Below are 10,007 nucleotides of genomic sequence, written 5' to 3'. Positions count from 1 at the left end.
AAGATATAGGTGTAAGTATTTTGAAATGTTGAGACAGATTGTTTGCTTCACACCATGTTACTAATCTTCCAGGTTATGCTTGCTAAATCAAATATGCTGATTTAACAGGCATTGCCTCATATTGTCGAACAAAATATATTACGAGTTTGCAATGCGAATTAGATCTTTTTACCTATACTCTTAATTAACATAATGTGTGTGTTACTATTATCGCACTCGCTCTCTAAAACATAGGCCTACTTACGCGTATTTAATCAGAATTGTATTATTTCAAATAAAGATTAGACTATCCATAGTCCTACAAATAAAAAAAGTTTATGCATATTAAGAATTTTAGAATTGTTTTGGAATTTTAAAAACGTTATTTAGGTTTACCAAACGTAGCCTATTTTAACTTCAAGACATTTTTTCTCAAAGTGAACCCGAAATATAGATAGGCCTACAGATGCGCACAGATAATACAAACTTGTTGCTTCAGCTGGGAAGTTGATTTAAATGTAATTCTTATATAATCATTAACTATAACTTCTCTCTGGTGGTTGAAAGGAATTATTGATTCATTTTAGAAATGCTCAAACAAATGCACAGGGCCGTGTTGGCTGTTTTTAATGAATCGGTTAAGGATTTGAACAGTTTTACAGATGTCACCTTTACAATACTTTAATCTAAAATGGCCCATATTTAATCCTTAAGACAGTGCCATGAAAAAAATGTTGGCTTTTTAAAAATAAACTGACTTTCATTGCAGTTTTACATAGGCTATTTATAATAAACGTTTTATTTATGATTAGCTATAGGCTATATCGCGTTATATAAAACGTGTGCCAAAATGAGTTATAGCCTATGCAACATCTCCACTTCCTGCTGTACTGGACGAAGCAATTGTAAATGGGACAAACATTTTTTTTAATCGATTTATTGATCCGCACGTGTTGAAATGAAAAAAAAAAAAAAATCTTAAATTAAAATCGGCATGCTGAATTTGTTACTGCTTTGGTGAACACACTAGCTTCTAATGATCTCCAACTGATCTTCTAAATCAATCAATTAACACTTTCAGTTACTTATTCCATCCTGAGTGTTGCTGTAATTGTATATTTTCACTCTACTTTCAATTGAAAGAAACTGATCCGCTAATGTAATCCACAATCGATTGTTGCATATTTCAATCATCCCCTGTCCAGAACGCCACGAGATCGTGAGTCTAAAAGATAACAATAATCTGTATTTCTTAGACAATCTCAGAGGCCATTTTTATCCTGAGATTTGCTTATGAGATCCTTAAAATACATCAATTCGTTTACCATTTAATTATACTTTTGTTGTTGATAACGTAACGTAAGACAATGTTATGGTATCTGTAACAACTACCCTGTCATAAACGATAAAGATCCAGTTTGAGAACTCTGGAATTGTAATATTTTTAATAGGCTAATAATAATAGTAATAAACATTTCACAATAAAATAATATTTAACGATTTTTTAAACAGTTGCATTTCAAAAGCAACGAATGTCTGCATAAATGACAATTAGATAACACGATTTAGGATATCAGGGAATGAGAGTACGATATTATTCACAGTTTACAGTATTGGATAATTTAAAACCTTACACCTGTTCCCTGAAGGTTTTTTTTTTTTTTTTTTTTTACATTTAAATTGCCAGTTTATTACTGAAATGCCGTTAAAAAACAAACTGTAATTTCGGTTCATTTATAAATTACCATCAACCTGTCGTGTTAATATTTGACTCTGTATTGATCTGTGTTTCTGTTTGTTTCATATAGTGCCATTAGTGCTCAGGTTTGGCTTTAATTCACATTTAAAGTAAAGGAGCTCTATAATGTTCCAAAATATAAAACACAGTAGCCTACAGCGATTTGAGGGAAAGTTCAGGGGCAAAAGTCTTTAAATAATTGAATATGCTTTGCGGGTGAATGCACCTATCCCATTAAGAAATGTTAAGAGGAGAATATTTTTTTAATAATCAATATTTGTTTCATTGGCACTGCCTTTCAGTCTCTTTTTTATTGTTTTTGATTTGCTGTGAAAAATAATAAAACTTATGAAATCTTTTTAGAATTTTAAATACTGAATTTTATTTTTAGACTTTGAAGACTCCGGTGCATAGCCTCGGCTTATAATTGTATATTTATTAAATATGATCAGTTTCACATATAGTTTATAAAACAATAATAAGAAAATATAATTTGATATTACAATTTTTGTGACACTGATTTCAAGACGCATACGCATTACTCTTCTTTTATTATTTATCTTTCCATCACTGCTGTATACAGTTAAAAGATTTACAAACTCTGCTTTCAGAGGCAAGGAGAGACGCCTAGGTAGGCCTCAACAGAAAGAAGAAAAAAAAACCTCCATCACCCCCTCACAGACACACACACACACACCGCTGCGCACGTCACGGAGACACGAGTGCGAATGAAAAATATCGACCACTATGAGAATGTGCGCAGATGTGGCTTGCTGCTAAATTTCGTGCTTGAATACGATCTTTTTCATCAAATTAATGGTCGATAGTGAAAATGCAAAGTCTGTGACCTGCACTGTATGGCTTTCCAATTTTGTTTATGTGAAAATAAATGATATCGTGAGCCAGAGAGTTTGTTACCACTGTAAATTTCTAATAAGCGAAAAAAAAAAAAAAAAAAAAAAAAAAATTGCATGCATTTACTTTTATTTGTTGTTATATTTCAGCTGACGATGTTGTTTCATTTCTGAAGTCTTTAATTGTAATTGCCTTCAGTCGTATATAATAATAAACGGATTATTATTTATTATTTTTTACTATTATTATTGTAACTCTTGGTATGTTAACCACTTGTCAAATCCTCAAAACATGAACCGAGTTGACTTCTAATCTGTCTTAATTTTCATTGTTATTATTTTTATTTATTTTTTTCTGTTCTTCTTAACTCGTTAATCCGGATGGCATTGTTCTTGACCCTGACAGATGTATGTGTTTTGTCACTATAAGCAGGTCCCTAAGAAAGCAGGAAAAGTCTGAAAAAGTTAATCTCTCTCCCTCCCCCGCAGCTGTTAGCTTCAGGAGTCTTGAAGCGTCACCTTTGACATGTCCCCTATGCGCACGAGCTGGGGGCCCCAGGTCTGACCACTGCAAGCTGTCACCCCACCCGGGCTTGGACGCTTTCGCCGGGCTCCAACTGTCCAGTTATCCCATTCTCTCGCTTGACTGGTTATGAAACTGACTTTTTGGAGTCGATTTTAACTGTAAACAATGTGAAGTCGTGCAAAGTGATATCTCTGTAATGTGCGGGGGGTGTTTGGGGGGCTTGTAACTGTCTTGGTAATTTATTCTTCCAACTTTCAAAAACTTCTACAAGTTCATCATGTCAGATTTATGGTATTGGATTTTGGATTTTACACAATCTACATGAATTGTATTTTTATATTGCTAGATTTGGATGATAAATTAGTTAACTGTATTTTGTAAAAATACAAATTTTATTGCGATCGCGCGTTTTTATGTATATGCAAGAAATACACACGTATGTTTGTAACATTGATTTGGTATAGAAATGCGTTTTGCCTATTCAGTGAAGTTCACCAATGAAACGTAATGTGCTGTGTCATTATACTGCCAGACCACGGAAGCGGGACACACTCCTGATGGCTTGGTTCGTTACTCTTAATAGCACAACAATAGAAACATCTGTCCAGCCTTTCTCTGCCTATTACCAATCCGTCTGTCCTTGATCCCACAAACACTCCAACTCTGCATGGTACAGGATGACTTACATTCAGCAATCTGTATATTTGCACAATTTTCTGCAATTAAAAATATATATATATATATTTATATATTGTGTGCGTCAGTGTGGAAACTTTCTTATTTCAACTGAGTGTCATGACGATTTATATGCTATATATATAATGTTCATAATATCTGCAGTCATATGTGCATGTATGTAAAGGTTTCTCTGGAAGTTTGGAGCAGGAACTAATGAATATGCATATTAATGTAACCAGAGGCCCCCAGGTGAACCCGGAAGTGTGTTTTCTGCGCCCATTGCATTAAGGAGGTTCTGCCAAACAAATTACCTTTATTCATGCATTATTCACGCGTAGCCTTTACTGTGACTTCGTAGGGTCGTCTGATTTTTCATATAGCTAAAGCATAATTGTCCCAACACTTCATTCCATTCCACTGACTTTAAAAAAAAATATATTATTAAGATTAGATATAACAGTGTGAGGTTGATCATGCTGTACATCCAGCAGGAGGCTTTCCTATTTAATAGCAATGGGGTGCATCTTCCTTAATAAGTGACGTCAAAGGAGCCGGGATCAGCGCGCATGCGCGGGGAAGCGGAGCTGCAGCCGCAGCACGGAGCAGTGCGCGAAACAACAGCAGACATGGCAAGAGATGGCGAGGGACGCGAGCACACCGACACCATGCACTGCTGAAGGGACGGGGGCCTTAACATTACAAAAAAATTACAAAACTTTATAAAACATAGAAAAAGCGAAGAAAAAAATCAGAAAAGATAAAAATATTCAAGATAAGAACAGAACTTTTCCAATGAGAGCACTTCTGTGGACACTGCTCCGCTATATCAGATAGATGATTTGTCCACACGCTTGCACGTATAATGAACGCCCAGCTGTCGATGGAGAACATTGGCGATCTGCACGGAGTGAGCCATGAACCGGCGGATCTCATGACCGGAGACAGCGCTCATCACAGGAGCCATCGGAGCAGCCTGTCAGCCCATGCGCGCTCCATGGGCATGGCATCAATCCTGGACAGCGGCGACTATCATCACCACCGGCCCCCGGAGCACCCCGGGCTCGCCACGCACCTGCACCCAGCCATGAGCATGGCGTGCGAGGCTCCCCCCGGGATGAGCATGAGCAGCACCTACACCACCCTCACCCCGCTGCAGCCCTTACCGCCCATCTCCACCGTCTCCGACAAATTCCCGCACCACCATCATCATCACCACCACCACCATCATCATCACCCGCACCAACGGATCCCGGGGAACGTCAGCGGGAGCTTCACCTTGATGAGGGACGATAGGGGTCTAGCCCCGATGAACAACCTTTACTCTCCCTACCACAAGGATGTGGCCAGCATGGGACAGAGCCTGTCGCCTCTTTCGGGATCCGGATTGAGCGGCATTCACAACTCCCAGCAGGGGCTGCCGCCCTACGCGCACCCCGGGGCCACCATGCCCGCCGAGAAGATGCTCACACCTAACGGATTCGAGGCACACCACCCCGCGATGTTGGCTCGACATGGGGAGCAGCACATGAGCGCGTCTTCGGCGAGCATGGTGCCGATCAACGGCATCCACCATCACCCGCACGCCCATCTCAACGCCCAGGGCCACGGGCAGGTGCTGGGCTCCACTCGGGAGCATAACCACTCCTCCGCGCCCGGATCGCAGCTGAACAACGGCAGCAATTCGGGCCAGATGGAAGAGGTCAATACCAAAGAAGTGGCCCAAAGAATCACCACGGAACTGAAAAGATACAGCATTCCGCAAGCCATCTTTGCCCAGAGGGTGTTGTGCCGCTCGCAAGGGACGCTTTCGGACCTGCTCCGGAACCCTAAGCCCTGGAGCAAGCTCAAGTCTGGTCGGGAAACCTTCCGCAGGATGTGGAAATGGTTGCAGGAGCCTGAGTTCCAGAGAATGTCAGCGCTCAGGCTCGCAGGTGAGAGAACAATAGGTAATACACACTTCTTCTCCTCTCCTCAGTTTATCACTATCATTTAATTTCATTTCATTTCCTTCAAATGCATTACGTGGCTGGCCAGCATTCATCGTTTTTGCGAGTTTTCCTACAAAGCTTTTTTTCATTTTAGGTTTTGCGATTGTGCTTGTTTTGCCACTGATACCTTTAAACTTGAGGTTGTGTTCTCGATGTAAAAAAATTGACCGCCAAGGTAAAGTGATCCCGTGCAATGGGTTTGTTTTGGTTTTCTTGTTTGTTTTTGGGCTATTTGATGTGCAATTTGACACCCTCAGACTGAGTTGCGTGCAGATAATGCACGGGTCAACAGAAATAGTTTGATCAGAAATGCGCGTCTGGAAGCCTCGGTGGCCTCAGTCCTATTGTCTCTGTGTGAAAATGGATGCAATGTCCCTGTGCCAATTTGTCTTTGCGACACGTTAATAAACACTGGTCTACATATTTTTTTTTTTTTACATTAGGCTACTGCACGTTGTGGTGAAACAACATGTATTGTATCGTGAATAGGCTACATTTAGTTTTTGAACTGGTATGCGTAAATACGTTACTGTTTGTGTGCGCGCACTACTTAAACGGGCTCTGAATGCGTTTCGCAGTGTGTGTGTTTGGGTTTGCAAAAAACAAACAAAAAAAAAAACATGTTTTTCTTCTTCTGTCTTCTGGTTAGATCGCTTTATCTATTGTCCAGCTCCAGTGACGTGTGCTCTGTGTAGGTTTTCTTAATTAACTGATTGGGGCTCCATTAATTTGCCTCACGAGAATTAGAATCAATTGGCTGGCGGGTTTGGGGGCCACTGATCCGTTCAAAGCCAGCAGTGAGAAAAAAAGAGACAGAGCATCTCAAATACGAGTGTCCCTCTTTTTTGCACCGCTCCATCATAACTGTCAGTTATTAGAGTAATTCATTTGTGCATGAGAAAAAGTAAAAAAAATGGCAAAAAATAAAAATAAATTGTATATATGTATGAGGAGAGGTTTATGTCGATTTTAAATTTAAGCTCTCTCTTTGTGTGCCATTATCTTAGTCTTGCGCGTACACACCATCAGTCTTTATTTTACATTCTAAGTTGTGCTCGATTTCCTTTCTCTATATCGAAGTTTCGCTTTTGTTATAAATATCAATGCCAGGGTATTATGAAAACTGAGGTTGGGCTGATGTTGTTTCATTCAGATTCGGCCTTGCTCTGAAAACTGAGGTTGGGCTGATGTTGTTTCATTCAGATTCGGCCTTGCTCTGTACGAATTGGTCGTGAGATAGCGTTGGCATTTACATTATATCATTTTATTTACACACGTTTCTGTAAAGGACAGGGTTATAGGGAATATGCTTACATTCAGGTAATGTATTTTCATATGCTGTGTATTTTTGTTTTCGTTTGGTCGATACAAGCTTCAAAATCCAAAAATCGTTTGGGTCTTTTGCATCATTTTTACTATTATTATTATCAAATAAAAATAATAATTAAGTACTGAACGTTCTAAGGCATGTCAGTTAGATTTAGTTTATTTTGGTTTTGCGGGATTATTTACATATTCCGTTAAATGATATTGAAATTAGTAAAGGTTCCAGACACAGTGATGTATATTATTGATCGAGTACACATGGTTGAGGGTATGTGATCGGCCTACTGAGAGGTAAATATAGAATTGGTATATTGATTATTCAAATTCAGTTCCCTTCTCCTTTTCCTTAGTAATTTAAGACAGTAGACCACTCAGCAGTCTTTCACATCACTGCTTTTACACCTTTTTCACACGCGGGATTTTTATGCTGTGAATTTGTCGTTCACGCTTTTACATTCAACTGTATTTTGCCTCAGCTCTTTATATTTGTATTTTAGCAGATGGTTGTTAATTATGAGGAATTGCCATTATATTATTTTTAAAAGGTCATTCTGGTCTAATTTTATTAGTAAAACAATTTACTATTCTCATTATAACCAACCTTAAATAATTTGCCCAATTTTGTTTAAAAGATAATTTATGACAATAAATTTGATTTTAACAAACTTTTTATAACTCTAATTTTTTAAGATTTTTTACTGGTAATCGTTTTGCTAAATCGATATTATTTGGGAATAAATGAAGAAAATCAAAAACTGAAGAAATTTCAGGCACTTTGCAAACTACTCCATGAAGGAAATTATTGTAATATTATAAAAAGTTGGCCACATAGTAAATATTAAAATGTATCAAATAATGTATTACAGATTGTGCAAATTTACATTTAAACATTTAAAAAAACAACTGCTATCTAAAAAGCCATGAGCCATTTTTAGTCAATTTAAAATGATTAAACTGAATCCAAATGTGCATGCGGCTGCGCTAAAAAATTTAAGACAGTAAACTATACTAATAATTCAAGTGTTATTAAAATGCGTAACAGACCAGTGGTTGATATATATAGCCCATATCTGAACTTCTGCTCTATTATATATTATAATATTACACAGGCTATATATTAAGATATGATATAATTATATGACATAATATCGACTTATTAGGCCTAAATTTAATATTAGGCCTGAAGTTTTGTTTTGTTGCATGGAGCCACTGTGAAATGAGTGACCGTGGGCGCGCCCTCGCCCTCGTGTGCGCGCTTATCTGGCGCCTGTCTAATGATTTGCAGACAAACAGTACCTATATGTGATGATCAAATGTGCTGAAGGATAAAGAGGTTCGCAGTTATTTCCCTGGGAATCTGCTTGGGTCTCGTCACAGTGGCCTTGTGCATGGACACAGTTTTGATTTATGACACATGATAGCGAACTCATTTGCTTTTTGTTAATATTTACCCAAACTGCTTTCCTTGCGCATAGTTTCGTTCTTCTTCTTTTTTTTTTTTTTTTTTTTTTTTTTACACGGCCAGAATGCACATTAAAGTGTTATTCAATTTGTACCTCTTTGCATAGTTACGACACAATAGATATAAACTCTTAGGATTACTGATATCGTTTTTATTCAATATTTAATAAATGATTTAAATATTATGAATGTTTAAATAATATTCAAAAGATGTACTGTTAACGTATTTGAATATTAAATATTCAAATGAAAGTAGGAGAGTAAGAGTTCTTGTCTAAACTTTTGCATGTAAATATGAAAATGTGCTTTAGAATGAACCATATAGAACTGTGATGCAAATTTGTGTTTTACATATTAATGAGTTGAGATGGTTTATGTGTTTAAGAAAACAGACTGCCTTTATGTGTGTGACTGTTCAAGTAAACGCCTGCTTTAAGCGGTTTTGCACCATCTTTTAGCGCCCCCTTGTGTGTGTGTGTGTGTTTTTTTTTGTAAACTAAACCGTAATGCCGCCCACTGGGAATTTACGCGCACAAAGACAGAAAACATCAGTAAGCTTCTTCATTCAAAATGACTGCTTAGTGTGTGGTTTAATAAGCGTTTTTTTATTTTATTTTTTATTATTATTGTCAGGCAGTATGTGATCATACTATCGTAGGCCCACTGATCGTATGGCTAGATTTAAGCACCACGGACAGTTCCAGAGACTATAGTGTAAAATAAATTACCATACAAAACCCTCCATAAGCAGCAGTTTTTCTGTTTTGTTTTATATTTTCCATGTTTAGAAAAACTCATCCTGTCATGACAAATAAGTCTGCTTAAGAATGTCCGTATTTCTTTTACAAGTTAGGCAATCATGTCTGACTTTTGCATGTCAACCTTTTGTTCTTTCAGCGTGCAAGAGAAAGGAGCAGGACCACGGTAAAGGCGAGCGGGGGAGCCTCTCCAAGAAGCCCCGACTGGTCTTCACTGATGTCCAGCGTCGGACTTTACATGCAATATTTAAAGAGAACAAGCGCCCGTCCAAAGAGTTACAAATCACCATCTCTCAGCAGCTGGGCCTGGAGCTCGCCACCGTCAGCAACTTCTTCATGAACGCGCGTCGACGGAGCCTTGATAAGTGGCTGGACGACGGCAGCTCGGCCAACTCCTCCTCCTCCAGCACTTGTACCAAAGCATGATGGAGTAATGGCTGCATTATGAAAAAAAAAAAAAACTTCGGTGGAAAAGCTTTAAACAAAGAAAACTTAACAAGAGACAATTTTAGACAGCGTTTGCCCTTAAAACTTGTACAGTACCGATATTTATAATATCCAAAGAAAAACACCAAAGACTGCTTTGACCCCCATTTAGGACTTTGTTCGTTTATGTCTGACATTCTGCAACAAAAAAAAAACAACAAAAAAATGAAGTTACACTCCAATCACGGGTCGTTCCCCATCTCAACACACTCC

At 38.1% G+C, this 10,007-nt stretch overlaps 1 protein-coding gene across 2 annotated transcripts; it reads left to right on the top strand.

The window, feature by feature from the left end:
• Positions 1-4,365: 4,365 nt before the first annotated feature.
• onecut1 (one cut homeobox 1) lies at positions 4,366-9,773 on the top strand. Of its 2 annotated transcripts, none has more exons than XM_084124322.1 (2): positions 4,366-5,721; positions 9,448-9,773. In XM_084124322.1, the coding sequence occupies exons 1-2, from the start codon at positions 4,638-4,640 to the stop codon at positions 9,732-9,734; spliced, it is 1,371 nt and encodes a 456-aa protein (XP_083980448.1). In that variant the 5' UTR covers positions 4,366-4,637; the 3' UTR covers positions 9,735-9,773. The 2 variants fall into 2 exon arrangements, with proteins under 2 accessions (XP_083980448.1, XP_083980449.1); XM_084124323.1 differs by having other exon boundaries at positions 4,398-5,706.
• Positions 9,774-10,007: the final 234 nt, after the last annotated feature.

Source organism: Abramis brama (assembly GCF_963993115.1).
Source record: "Abramis brama genome assembly, chromosome: 9".
Lineage (NCBI taxonomy): Eukaryota > Metazoa > Chordata > Actinopteri > Cypriniformes > Leuciscidae > Abramis > Abramis brama.
Note: the sequence above shows the minus strand (reverse complement) of the source record. Positions and strands in the feature narration are given on the sequence as shown.